The following is a 15,203-nucleotide window of genomic DNA, read 5'->3' on the forward strand; positions in this document are numbered from 1 at the left end:
GGTAAATTTAAAACGAATCGGAGAAAATTTTTCTTCACCCAACGTGTAATTAGACTCTGGAATTCGTTGCCGGAGAACGTGGTACGGGCGGTTAGCTTGACGGAGTTTAAAAAGGGGTTAGATAGATTCCTAAAGGACAAGTCCATAGACCGCTATTAAATGGACTTGGAAAAATTCCGCATTTTTAGGTATAACTTGTCTGGAATGTTTTTACGTTTGGGGAGCGTGCCAGGTGCCCTTGACCTGGATTGGCCACTGTCGGTGACAGGATGCTGGGCTAGATGGACCTTTGGTCTTTCCCAGTATGGCACTACTTATGTACTTATGATCTTGGAATAATTTCAAGACAATCCCCTTCCAGTCAATTAAAAAATTTGGTATGGCAGTTTAGTAAAAGTCAAGCTCTCTAGATATTTGTCCCTCTTATCTATTAGCTATAGCTCCCATGAATATTCTTGTTTTGTTTACAGAGTTTGTAAATTCTATATTTCAATCTAGTTATGTGAAGAGCCTGTTGACCCCTTTTCCTAAATCATTGAATACTGATCTAATTGTTGTAGATGACTATCGTCCAGTCACCAGCATCCCTTGGATTAGCCAAATTAAAGTTCTCAGTGAATGAACACTTTGGAGAGACAATATTTTACAAAATCAACAACATGGTTTTAGGTCCAGACACAGCACAGAAACACTTTTTAGCCCTTACAACACGGGTCAAGCAATTAATAAGCAAAGGCACGCGGGCTGTTTTATTGCAGTGTGACATCTCTGCAGCCTTTGAAGTGATTAACCACTCTCTATTATTTAAACTTGGGGCCCTGCTTGCTAAGCTGCGTTATAGGCGCTAGCGTTTGTAGCGCATGCTAAACATTAGCGTGCGATACTGCTAGAAACATCCACAGGAATATATGGGCATCTGTAGTGTTTAGCACATGCTAATTTTAGCGTGCACTAAAAACACTAGCACACATTAGTAAACAGGGCCCTAAGTGAAATTAGGAATAGCCAGGTCAGTTTTGAGTTGGTTCAAACAATTTGAGATCCAAGACCTACACCGAGTGAAAGGGAAAGATAGAGTTTCATTACATTGGAATCCTGGTTGTGGGGTACCACAAGGTTCCCCATAGTCTCTGCTTTTAATATATATTTACAATCACTTGGGGGTCCTTTTACTAAGGCACACTGAAAAATGGCTTGCAGTAGTGTAGGCGCGAGTTTTTGGTGTATGCCGATCCATTTTTCAGCACTCCTGTAAAAAGGGCTTTTTTGCCGAAAATGGACATGTGGCAAAATCAAAATTGCCGCGCGTCCATTTTGGGTCTAAGAACTTACCACCAGCCATTGACCTAGTAGTAAAGAATCCAGGCGGTAATGATCGAAGTGCATAAAAATGCCTTTTTAAAATTTTTGCTGAAAATGAACATGTAGCAAAATTAAAATTGCCGCGTGTTCATTTTGGGTCCGAGACCTTACCACCAGCCATTGATCTAGCGGTAAAGTCCTATGCGTGTCAAACGCCACTTGACATGCGTAGCTGATACATAAAATATTTTTTATTTTGTGGCACGCATGTGCATAGCAGACGCACGCCACAAATGAAATTACCACAAGGACCATGCGGTTGCCGGGCGGTAACTCGGAATTTGCGCACGTTGGGTGCACATAGGCGCTTACGTGGCTTAGTAAAAGGGCCCCTTATTGTTTGGAGATGCGGACAGATCTTTAGGCAAAGAACATATATTATCAATTGGTGAAAAATTAAAGAATGAAAATCAGTCCAAACAGGGATTTTTTTTTTAGACTCAAATCTGTCCTATACTGACCAGATCAATGCATTTAGCAAGATTTTTTTTTTTTCAAGCTCAGGCAGCTCCGCACGATTAGAGCATTACTCCACCCATACAATTTTAGGATCTTGGCCTGGGCAATTTTGTTGCAACAGTTTGATTGTTGCAATTTATATAGTGGTATCTCAGTTAAATTGCAACATTGGTTATCACCGTTACAAAACACAGCAGTTAAGATTGACATTTAGTAGAGGTCGCTTTGGTTCCATGTATAACTTTATGAAAATCTTCATTGGTTGCCTATTAAACAATGGATTAGCAGCTTGAATTCTGAAGATGTGATAGAGTTTTTGTTTTTTTCCAGCCATTGAGTGGAGTAACTGTTCCTTACGCACATTACAAACAGGCTACCTCACATCTAAAAACATACATTTTAAAAGGGTTCATGAGAATTCATTTTCTTTTCAGGCAATCAAGATTTGAAATAATCTCCCTCGAGACAGATTCATTCCATCATATTTTGTTTTTAGAAAGGCCTTAAAAATATTTCTGTTTGAGTTATAATTGTACTTGTTTGATTTAACTTATAGCTAACTAAATGTGAAAATGTATTCTGTTTGTCAACTACTTTGGATCCTTTGAGAGAGTTGGTAGTACATAAACATGAATAGAAATAGAAAATAGAAATACTGACACCCCCTTCCAATTTCATTTCACTTCTAATATTGTTTTCCCCCAACATATCACCTTCCCAACTCATTCTGTCAGTAACATTTGATCTGTTTTTCTCTAACAGTTCAACTAAAGTAACAAAAAAAGGGTGAGGAATTACAAAAAATCGCTAAGATGAACTGAGTAGTCCACACAATGAAAACATACGGAGCATAAATATATTACCAAAACAAATTATTTAAAAAAAAGGAAGGAAGGAAAAGCCTCAAAAAGCTCAAAATCAGAAAGATTTGTAGAGTTGTCATGATCAACTCGATCTTCACTTCATCACTGGCAAAAACCAGATCTAAAACTTTATTCCAGCTACTGTATCTAAGAGGGAGACCACAAGAAATATTTAAAAGAGAAATAGTCATACAAAAATAAAAGCATGCTGTGCTTAAAAAAAAAACATCAATTTTGTGTAAAAATATTTCCAGAGGATAACTTTCAATAAAGCACAATCTGACAACATTAAAATGCTAATTATTAAGTCAAAATGCTATAAAATCACTGCAAAATAGCTAAAAATAATTTTCAAAATTTTATATTCCAGTGGCCATTTTCTATGTGTTCCACTGACACAACCGAGATCACTAGAACACAGGAATGTAGGAAGCAAACCAAAAAAATGGACAAGCAGCATTATTTCTCTAAGGTGGGATCCCATGAGAAATCAAGGTGCAGTAAAATGCAAACTTTTACCGCACCTTGATGAATCCCCGCCCCCTTGCTATAACTGTTCTAAATTTAAATATCAGAGAATAATGGTTGCTCCGGTCATTGATGTTTAATATCTTATGCATACCTATATCTGTTTCCACTATGTGTAAGTGCTAATCTGGTCTCACTTATGGATCAATGCACCATTATGACTCTTGAATTTAACTTGTATGGAATTCATTGTGTATGCTTGCACATAGCATGATATCTCACTTTGAAAGTTTTTATATTTGGAAGTGTATTTTTGTGATTTTATTTTTGGTTTATATATGCTTTTATATCTGGGTTTTTTTTTTTCATTATTGTTTTATAACTTACCGTGAGCCCATTTAGTAAGCGAAACTAAGGGTGTGTTAGCATATTTAGTGCACGCTAATGATTAGCATAAGCTAAATGCTAAGGGGTCCTTTTACTAAGGTGCACTAAAAAATGGCCTGTGCTGGTGTAGATGCGTGTATTGGATGCACGCAGGTTCGTTTTTCAGCATACCTGCAAAAAAGGCCTTTTTTTGGCCAAAAATGGACATGCAGCAAAATAATTGATGCATGTTCATTTGAGGCCTGAGACCTTACCACCAACCATTCACTTAGTGGTAAGGTCTAACGTGTTAACTGGGCAGTAATGGTCTATGTGTGTAGAATGATTACCGCCAAATTACTGCCACGTGCCGAAAAATAAAAAATTATTTTCCATCACGCATAGCGGACATGCATAAAAAATGAAATTACTGCCTGAGCCAAGTGGTAGCCAAGCAATAACTCCAAATTGCAAATTGACGCACATTTGGCGCACGTACACGTAGGTGCCTATGCAGCTTAGTAAAAGGGCTCCTAAGTCACCCATAGGAACATATAGGTTACTCTAGCATTTAGTATGCACTAAAAAATGCTAGTGCAGCTTAGTAAACAGGGGCCTATGTATTTAAATTTGTATTAGTTTATATATTTATTTTGTAACGTTACCCCTGACACAGCCTTCAGCAATAGGTGGCCACATTGAGTTATCTTTTTTTTTTTTTTAATAAAATTAGTTGCTGTGTGAACTTCACCTGGGATGTTTCATTTTTTTGATTTATAAATTTTAAATATGCCATTTTTAATGGTGTATATTTATTTATTTTATTGCATTTGTATCCCACATTTTCCCACCTTTTTGCGGGCTCAGTGTGGCTTACAATACATTATGAATCATGGAAATACAATTTGTTACAACTTGGTTATGGATTACATTGTGATGATATCGATAAGGAGTATAAACATGGAAAAAACACAGACATTGGAAGGAAACAAGGGAGACAAAAAAGGGGCAATATATAACAGGAACACACTTGGTATACATTTTCTGTGAGTAAAGGTGTGAGTGTGGTATGATTTCGGGGGATGAGAATACAGGAGTGGCTGTATTGATGCATGACTGAACAATGAGTGTGGGCTTTATGTGTTTTAGTTCTTTCCGTAAATGTTTATTTGGTAGCATTACCTCTGACAGCCTTGAGGCGAGAAGTGGCCTTGTCGAGTTATCCTTTTCAATAAATTAGTTGCTGTGTGACCTTCATCTGTGATCTGATTCTTTTCTTTGATTTGTCATCTGTTACAGATCCATAGTGCCTCTTCTGTTTGGGCTGGATATTAAAGTTTTACAATCCTTCTTTGCATTACAATGCATATATTCTGATGAACACTTTCTCCCTTTATCTTGCATTCAAATGCTTATTATGTCCCTAGTCATCACCCACATGGATTTCTGCAATTGTCTTTTCTCCAACCTTCGTTTTGCACCCCTTAAAAGGTTACAATCAACAGTTGTGAAACTTTTACATAATGCCCACTGGTTTGATTGTGTGACCCGCCCTCCCCAAAACAGAACACTGGTTACTGGTATCAGCACACATACAATATGAATTAATAATACCAGTATTCAGAGGTTTATGACCCTCTGTCCCTGATTACATTTCCACTCTACTTTGTCCCCTATCTGCAGGCTACATTCATCATAACAAGCCCTTTTATGGCTCCTCCCCCCCAATCCCTCATAAGATTAGAGGTTACTTGAAAAACCACATTTTTATATGTGGCTCCTAAACTTTGGAATTCTCTTCCCCTGGCATAAAAAAAAAAACCCAAAACAAAACTGAACCTTCTTATCCTACCTTTAAGAAAGTTCTTAAAACATGGCTTTAACCTTTGACTTTCGAACCCTCATACTTTGTGTGAGTTAACACCTGCACTGAAACCCTGTCTACATTGCTCGGGTCAGTATTTTTCACTTTAACCTGCAGTAACGCACACGGTTTGCCTTTCGGTAGCATTCTGCATCGGTTCCACAATCTTTCCTTTTCAGGCCTCAGGTCTCTAATCTTTTCACAACAAATTGCCCCAGGAAGTGCTGTGTCTTACAAATGATACTATCTGCCACTTTACTGCTTTTCCTTGGATCTAGATACTTTTCAGGATAACTGCCAATGTTTATTTTCTACTCTGGCAAGAGTGTCAGTAAGAAAGTCCCGCCTGCCTTAGCTATGTGCTGTTATCTTTTCTTATGATCACTATACCCTTTAATTTTCTTCCATCTCCAGTATCCAAAGACATTATATCTGCTCTTGCAATTTGTGACAATATTATTCTTCCAATTACATACCCAAAGCAATCCGATTGGAGTCACCATATCTAGAGACTATGCAAACTCTACATACAATTGTTACATCGTTTCGTCTATTTGTTCACAAATCTGTGTTGTCTGGAAATGTTTTCTAATCATATATGATACAAATGCCGAAGCTCTCTCATGTGATTTAATTAACAACAAAATATTGTGCAATAATCAGACAAGGGAATCTCTCAAACATCCTCTTCTAACAAAAGGAAATCACATCCTGGTGGGGTCTCCAATTTCAAATAGACCACTGAAGATTTAAGTAAAAGCCTCCACCTCTCACTTCTTGTCCCTACTCTATATACCAGGATGACAAATTAAGAAGCTAGCAACCCACTCCCTAATTCAGTTATGACTTTATCCTTCTGTGACCCATAATGCCCTTTACCAACCACACAGTCAATATATTCCTCAACACCACCCTTCCCCATCACGGCTTGTGAGCCTTCCACTCAAAATCAATAAAACATCAAAAAGCTTTAACTCAACCGACAGCCAATGTTCAAATATCCAACTAAGCAACCAAGGGGTGTAATAAGAAGCGTGCCCTTTTGGTGGAACTTGCCACTGGGACTGCCTTTTAGTAAGGCGACACCACCAGTGCTGGGGGCAGGATCAGATACCATGGGTGTACTTAGGTTAATTCAAGAATGGAAGGGCAGATGCCAGCAATTTCTGGTAGATGGCTCTCGCTCTTCTATTCAAATCTGGTGACTCATCTAAATTATGATTTCATCATATTTTGTTTGATTTCTATTGATAACCTTAAGAGTGGACTAACACAGCTACCACACTCCTCTACTTAATCATGGTTGGACAAACACATTTGTTACATTTGTATCCCACCTTTTCCCACTTATTAGTAGGCTCAAAGTGGGTTATATGAAATGGTGGAAAAGGCAGCTGTCCACTCATCACAATATCATTGATATATGATTTCACTATTATATTCTTTCCCTGAAGAAATCTGCCCGTCCATCCATTCTGAAAGTTCCATAGGTTACTACTGGGCTCATTTTCAAAACAGAAAAATGTCTAAAAAAGTGGCAAAAACGTCAAAAATCAGTATTTTCAAACCTATTTTTAGATGTTTTTCTTCAAAGTCGTCAGAAGAGCGTCCAAATCTCAAGGGGGTGTATCAGGGGCATGTTCAGGGCGAGACTTGGGCGTTCCTGAGACTTAGACGTTTTTCAGCCATAATGGAAGAAAACAAAACCGTCCAGGACTAAAATTAAGATGTTTTGAGCTAGACCTGTTTTTATAATGAATAAGGCACAAAAAGGTGACCTAAATAACCAGATGACCACTGGAGGGAATCAGGGATGACCTCCCTTTATTGCCCCCAGTGGTTACTAACCTCCTCCCACCCCCCACCCCCCAAAAAATGTGATGAAAAACATTACTTGCCAGCCTCTGATGTTATAACTCAGGTCCATTAGAACAGCATGCAGGTCCCTGGAGTAGTCTAGTGGTGGGTGCAGTGCAGTGCACTGCAGACAGGTTGACCCAGGCTTCTACCTCCCCCTACCTGTTACACTTGTGGAGGAAACTGTGAACCCTCCACACCTCACCAGAAAACCACTGTACCCACATATAGGTGCCCCCTTCACCTGTAAGGACTATGGTAGTGGTGTACAGTTGGGGGTAGTAGGTTTTGGGGAGCTCAGCAGACAAGTTAAAGGAGCAATGGTCAGATGCGTATTTGGGAGCATTTTATGAAGTTCACTGCAGTGCCCCCTAAGGTGCACTATTGCTTTCCTGGGATGTCAGGTGGTGAAGGCGGTTAGCTTAGCAGAGTTTAAAAAGGGGTTGGACGGTTTCCTAAAGGACAAGTCCATAAACCGCTACTAAACGGACTTGGAAAAATCCAAAATCCCAGGAATAACATATATAGAATGTTTGTACGTTTTGGAAGCTTGCCAGGTGCCCTTGGCCTGGATTGGCCGCTGTCGTGGACAGGATGCTGGGCTCGATGGACCCTTGGTCTTTTCCCAGTATGGCATTAATTATGTACTTATGTACTTAGTGTACTAAAAATGCTGGCTCCTCCTACATCCCAAAGGCTTGATTTTGTGCATTTTTGCACTTGGACATTGTTTTTGTTTGTTTGTTTTTTTTAATGGCCCAACAAAAAAAATAAAACATCCAAATCACAAAACCTTCTATTTTTGAAAACAAAAGATAGACATTTTTCTTTTTTGAAAATGACCTCCCTTGATATTCAGATTTTGGACGTTTTTTTGCAAAACGTCCAAAGTTGGACTTAGACGTCATATCGAAAATGCCCCTTTATGTAACACTGTAAATCTGAGGCCTTGATATTCAAAGCATACCGTACTTGCAATGTTTGATTTAGACTGATTGCAGCCAGTCTAACATGCACTTTATTCAACATCTAATGCACAAAGAGGTTCTTTGTTGCTTTTACCATTCACTGTAGCTAATACTGATAGTCCTCAACAAATGTGTTACCAGCTCATTAGTATTAAAATGAGTATTCCATGTGATGCACAGAAAGGAGCGCCTACTTTTAACGTTCAAAATTTTCCGACAGATCTGGAGCTGTCATTGCACGAGGGTGACTTCTCGGTGGCACAATCTGTTTTTTTTTAATCTGTACATGTGTGGGGAATGTGCTATATATATATATATATACACACACACATACATACATACATACAGCAGACATACAGACAAAAGGCACATTCCCCACACATGTACAGATTAAAAAAAAATGCCCTTAGGATGGACGGATAGATAGATAGATAGATAGATAGATAGATAGATAGATAGAGATAGATAGATAGGATATAGTGGTAAGGGCTCCCCCCCCCAAAAAAAAAAAATAATAATAATTGCCATGCAGAAAGTGCTTGCCGCATGATCATTTCTTTAAAAAAAAAAAAAAAAAAAAACAGACTTCCATTTTACCCACTGCGGTAAAAGGGGGCCTCAGCGCACGTCAAAAACACACGCTGACACCGGTGCAAGAGGCTTTATTTAACTCTTGTGTACTGCTTCTGCTTTGTTGTCTGGAGCTTTGGAAATCACATCCATACCCTCTACAAAGCATGTGCACAAATGTGTGCCTACTGCTCAGCTCTTGTGGGCATACATCAGGCACGTTCCTCCTCTTTTAATGTCCAATGCTCAACATTAACTGCATGCATATAATTCACTTGCTGCCAGTGTTGAGCATTGGTCGGTAATTTAAATTTGCTGTTCCCTACAGTACTGGAGTTCTGTACATCTCCTCCTGAGTGCTTTGAAAATACACCTCTTAATCAAATTACAAGTTTTAATATCTTAATCCAGGGACTTTTAGGACAAGGTTTTAAAAGCACCTTTTTTTTTTTTTTTTCCAAATATGCAAGTTTCTCTTTCAAACTATGAAAAAAGGCAACCTTTTAGTAAAGAAGTCCATCAAGACCAAAAAAATTAGATAAAAATGATTTTCAGATACTTACACTATCACTGAAAAAAAATATATATAAAATACAGTAATCAGATCCATTAACAATTTTGAAAATGTTATTCAAACACATTACTGGTGCTGAATATACCTATCATAACTTTTGACCTTGAAACTGGGATGGTATGCACATCTTCAAAAAGGACTGGACAGTAAGGGCTTCTCTTACAAAGGTGCACTACTGATTCTCAGTGTGGCAAATGAGAGGAAGGCCATTCAATTTCTACAGACTTCCTCTCATTTGTTGTGTGGGAATCACTAGTGCAGCTTTGTAAAAGAAACCCTTAGCAAAATTCAATATGCAAAAAGAAAATAAATGCCCCAGAGCTGAAATGATCATCTCATTGCACAGTCAGTATTTTCACCATGAAGCATGCCTGTACTCTGCTTACCATTCTCATTAGTTTTCAACAATTGTTTGCTTTCTTCCAGTTTCTGAACAGTGGCATCCAACTGCTCCTGTAACTTTAAGGCCTGGGGAAAGGCATTTTTTATGTTAAATCATTCATGTATCATCCCACCAAACTTGAAATATTATATTTTGAATGTATCATAAATGCAATCTATTGCCATGAACAGTATGTATTTAGAGTAACTGGGAAAATAAAAAAACCACCAATATACTACCTCAGGTTTTTATAGTAGCCTTCTACCAAACAGGTACTAAAATAACAAGAAAGGAATTAAGCATTAATGGCATTGCATAAGTGCTACTTGCCATCAATTTTTGTCTGTAAAATGTCTGAATTTAATATAAAATTGTTTCATGAAACTCAAACTAAATAACTTAAAACAAAATCTCTAGCAGTATTTTCTAGAGGGCAAGCATCTATTAATTTCTACTTTCAATGATTTTACAGGCTAGGTGTAAAGATCCAGCAGAGTCAGAACAAAGACCTGCCAGTGAGGTTGAAGACAAGTTTCAAAACAATTTACCAGATAAAGGGTTTGTTGGAAAACTGCACCATCTCTCCATCATTCCCAAGTACAAGCAAGCCTTCCCAGTGCACCTTCTTTGAGCTGGGTTGAAAATAGTGCTCCTGTGGGTATGTTTAGGTCCAGAGAGTAGAACAGTGCATATACCTGACATTCTCTGAAGTCAGCATGCTATTTCCCCCATGTTTAGCCATCCACAGAAGTAGCAAGTACAAAATATACCATCAATTTCAGCACACATCCTTTATAGCTGCTAATTTTCAAAGAGAAATTTGCAATTTCTTTTCCAAAATTTGAATGGTATAATGTATGTGGCCTAAATTGCCCATCTACACTGCTGGGCCAGATTCTATATAAGGCACCTAAAAAATCCGCATGGTAAAAATGTCCACTTAAGTGTATTCTTAAGTGATGCCTAAATTTAGGCACATAATATAGAATACACTTAGTTGACCTCCTAGGACCTAACACTACATGCCTCCTTTAACACCAAAGAAAATGTGACATAAATCCCTGCATGTAGATTTACACACACTGGGCCATATTTATAACTATGCACATAAATTTTGAATAGCCCAGAAAACACCCATTTCCCTACCTATAGACTTGCCCCTTTTGAACTGTACGCACTAGAATTAAGGCGCAGTTCATTATTGACTATGCTTATCGAGTTGTGTGCATAAACTCATTTTTTCCAATTAGCAGTGGCGTAGGAAGGGGGGGCGGTGGGGCGGTCCGCCACGGGTGCACACCGCTGGGGTGGGTGTCGGCTCCGCTGGTTCCCTGCTCCCTCTGCCCTGGGAACAGGTTACCTCCTGTTCCGGGGCAGAGAGCAAGGACCAGCGGAGCCGACGCAGCTCCCAGAGACGTGCAGTCAGGGCAGATCGGCCCTCCCGCCCGCTCCCTGCTTTCCTATGCTAGTAAGAATGCGCTCGGGGGGGGGGGGTGCGCCCGGGTGTCAGCCGCCCTCGCTACGGCACTGCCAATTAATGCTTATTGTTGCTTGTTAAGTGTTATCAATGCTGATTAGGAGTGGCCTAGTGGTTAGGGTGGTGGACTTTGGTCCTGAGGAACTGAGTTCGATTCCCACTTCAGGCACAGGCAGCTCCTTGTGACTCTGGGCAAGTCACTTAACCCTCCATTGCCCCATGTAAGCCGCATTGAGCATGCCATGAGTGGGAAAGCGCGGGGTACAAATGTAACAAAAAAAAAATTTACATTACATGCACTATTATAGAATACGCCTGCATTTCAGCGTGGATCTCTAGGTGCACTATATAAGAATCCCAGGGGATTATTCGTAATTGCCCCTTTATTTGCAGAATTCTGGAACATATTTTAGCCCAAGATTTTAATTTCCTGCAACTTCTGAAAGGGAAATATTTCACAGAGTCATTGCTTAAGAAGGAAACTACTACTTTAAGCATTTGTTTCTTCATGGACTAAAACTAAGAGAGAAATTTGCAACCACAGAGTGATCAAAATGGACAATATCACCTTCAGAAATAGTTTTCTAGGACTCTAGCACGCATATTTTCAAAGCACTTAGCCTTCCAAAGTTCCATAGAAACCTATGGAACTTTGGAAGGCTAAGTGCTTTGAAAATATGCCTGTAGATTACTTTTATATCCTGCTTTCTTTCCCATTCTCCTGCTCTATCCCCTCTTGTGCAGACATATATAGATGATATTTATGAACTTGAATAGTACCGAATAAATCATGTATGAGCTCATCTTTTCTTACATATTCAATTTAGTAGGAGGAGAACTGTAACCAAGTAGACCAGAGCTTTTTCTATGTAGGTATTGCAGTACATGCTTTAAATCTGTGAATGTATTGTGGAAACCTTTGTGACCCCTGACAAAGGTTTTTCTGAAACTTGGCCAGGTTGGGTCTTGTTTCCATTAAAGTTGGCATTTGGATCAACGCTTGCTGTGTTTGTCCTTTCTTGGATCACTGCTACTGTTTGGTTGTCTGTTCTACTTCTGCAGTAGACTGTCTCCTGCTTATTTCTGCTAGATTGAAGCATAAACATTACATCAGCTCTCATGAAGGTGTATTAGCACATATTAGCTCTGCGCTAAACCCTCCCCTGACCACACCTACTGTACACACATATGCTGGTGTGTGAGTGTGCATGCTTGAATGACTCTTAGGTTCCATGGGATCTTCATACCGTTCTTGAAGTCTTGAAACGTCTGTTACCTCTGTGGAAGATGCTTGTCAACAAGTTTTAAATAAGTTTGAATAATACGGACAGAAAATCTCACAGTTATGGCTACAAAATTCTGCAAAAAACAGCCCTGTGAGAGCTTTTACAGAACACAAAAGGTCCTTTTCACAGACTGGTTTGCTAGGGTGCTGTATTACCGTGGACCTCTGAGGCTTCCCCCCTTTCTTTCCAAATGAGCTGTTTGGCATTATGTGATTATCCACTTAGGGTTGATGGTTTTGCAAAATTCTTTCCACATCGATTTTAAGTTTCTCACATGATCCTGTGTCCCACAACAAATTGAACCAGTGACTGAACCAAGGATGAAAATCTGAGACCTATTCCCTGCATATTCCTAATATTTAATACAGGGCAAAAAATATAAGATAAAGATGGCAGGTCCAATAAAAGGTATTACAACTTACAAATACCAGTTTCTCCAAGATGGAGCATGGCTACAGAAATCTCAAAACAGAGAAATGTTTCCAAAATATCTGTAAACTGAAACATATTCTCACTGACTTCCATTATAACTGGAGATATAAATTTAAGAGGACACCAAAAATAAACAAAACAAGATATTTATATTTTAGAAGTATATGGCTACTGATATTATCTGTGAATCCTTTCCCCCCCCCCCCCCCCCCAAACCTTCAGAATCATCTTTCTTCTTTCATCTTCCTAAGATCTGCATTCACACCCTATCCCGGAGGCAATTTACATATAGAAGTAACACCAACAAAAAGGAATGCAAACTCATAATAGTGGCAAAGGTTCTGGCAGCAGCTTTATTGAAATCACATATAGAACTCCTCAAAATAATTAACGATTTCAAATCCTCTCCCAATTCATCCATTCCCAGAGTGGCCTTTCCTACCACTCTCTATAGCTGGTCAGTGAAGAAATAGCCTTATCTGATACAGCCATAGCATTGTCGTAAAATCAACCTCCAGCAAAGCCCATGGTGAAGCACAGCCTTACTTCCAAATGTGTCGGTGTCACACAAGCGAATACCATTCTATTATGCCTTACTTTTTCAACCTCCCTTTTCATCAGGCCACACCTATGTCCCACAAACCCGTTCTTTCCTGACCCACATTAAAGCTGCAACCCCCACCCCACCAAAAACCCACCCAGGAATATTAAAAAATAGAAGGGGGAGAAATTTATCACACACACTCGCTATCCACTCCTACCGTACCTCACTGCTCTCCCTCAACAAGAAAGCCTGGCAAACCACTATCACTAAGGCTCCTTTCACCATAACCCCTCCCATACATGTTCCTTTGTCCAATCATAGACCTCCATCCATCTAATCCTGTTCATCATCCTTTTCTTCTGGAGGGAGCATTCAGCAGGCTGTTTTTCTTTGCAAAATGAAAAATGCATCCCAAGACAACTGTGTGCATCATATGCTTTTTAAAATATCTCAGAAGGCACTCTGCTCATTCCACAATTTTTCATATAAATTGAATGCCTCTTCTGAGATTACCCTTGTGCTTTTGAGTTCATTACATTGTGATCTTCGGTCCATGCAGCCATGGATTTTTCCCACATCTTCTGTGGCATCACTCCTACAATGAGACAGCTTAACAGCAATTAAATGTGTAGCTTCTCAAGCACGCTTTTTAATTTTGTCATGGGTTGTGCCCGCTGTTGATTTTATGAGCCCTAATGCCTTTGTGTGTGTGTGTGTGGGGGGGGGGGGGGGGGGGGGGTACTAAGCTGTGGTAGCATTTTTAGCTCACGGTAGAAATCAGCTGGCAGTAAACGATGAGACATTCATTATATTCCTATAAGCGTCACCACCAGATAATGTCTACCATGAGCTAAAAACACTACCGTGGCTTAGTAAAAGACCCATTTGATCTTTAAGTCCATTTTTCATCAGATTTCAACTACCTTGTTGCTATTTAGTCAACAGAGAGCCTCTACAATGGTAAAACCTCCCTCCCTTCCTTCCTTCTCAGGCTGTCCTTCATCCCTTAGATAAATCAAATGGTTTTAGCAGTAGGCTGAACCAGGGGACCCTGGTTCAAATCCCACTGCTGCCCCTTGTGATCTTGGGCAGCCTCCATTACCTCAGGTACAAACTTAGATGTAAGCCCTGTAGGGACAGGGAAATAGCTAGGGTACCTGAATATAACTCACCTTGGCTAAATCTAAAAAGGAGTATCCTAAGTCTTCTCATATACTTTGCTCCCCTTTTGTTATGAATCACAGATCAGTTTTAGGCTCAATCAGAAAGGCAGAAGTGGCAAAACATGTAGGGACTGAGCTACACCCTACTTAGGTAGATCAAGTTGTGCTTTCACCTTCATTTTATGTAGGGAATTGAATTTCTGCTTCAAGGGAAAAAAGTCAGATCAAAATGTCCATGCATGCCTTAGAATAAAGCATGACTGAATTCACCTGTTCCATTCACAACTCTAGTTCCACTTGTAGGTTCCTCCATTTTTTGGCATTCACTTAGCCAGTAGGGCAGGACAACAGAACATATACTAGCTCAGACCCCAGAATTTAGACCTTCACAGTTTGTAGCTCTCCTTGGTTTGGCCTAGAACCAGTCCCTGTTCCATAAGGAACAGTGTGTAGAGGAGTAAGAAAGAATATGCAAGGAGGAGGAAGAAATAGAGGTGGTCATTTCAGAAGCATGTGTTAAAAAAAAAAATCTGTGGGACTTTTTCTAATGATTACATCCAATAATCCC

At 39.5% G+C, this 15,203-nt stretch overlaps 1 protein-coding gene across 8 annotated transcripts in view; it reads right to left on the reverse strand.

Moving 5' to 3' along the window:
* LOC115463267 (spindle assembly abnormal protein 6 homolog) overlaps window positions 1-15,203 on the reverse strand; it is a 177,491-nt gene that overhangs the window by 74,130 nt on the left and 88,158 nt on the right. For all 8 annotated transcript variants that reach the window (XM_030193626.1, XM_030193625.1, XM_030193624.1 and 5 more), the window contains one exon: window positions 9,738-9,819. In XM_030193626.1, the coding sequence (XP_030049486.1) occupies window positions 9,738-9,819 (82 nt within the window). The remainder of the gene's footprint in view (window positions 1-9,737; window positions 9,820-15,203) is intronic.

The sequence above is a fragment of the Microcaecilia unicolor genome, chromosome 2, assembly GCF_901765095.1.
Source record: "Microcaecilia unicolor chromosome 2, aMicUni1.1, whole genome shotgun sequence".
Classification (NCBI taxonomy): Eukaryota; Metazoa; Chordata; class Amphibia; order Gymnophiona; family Siphonopidae; genus Microcaecilia; species Microcaecilia unicolor.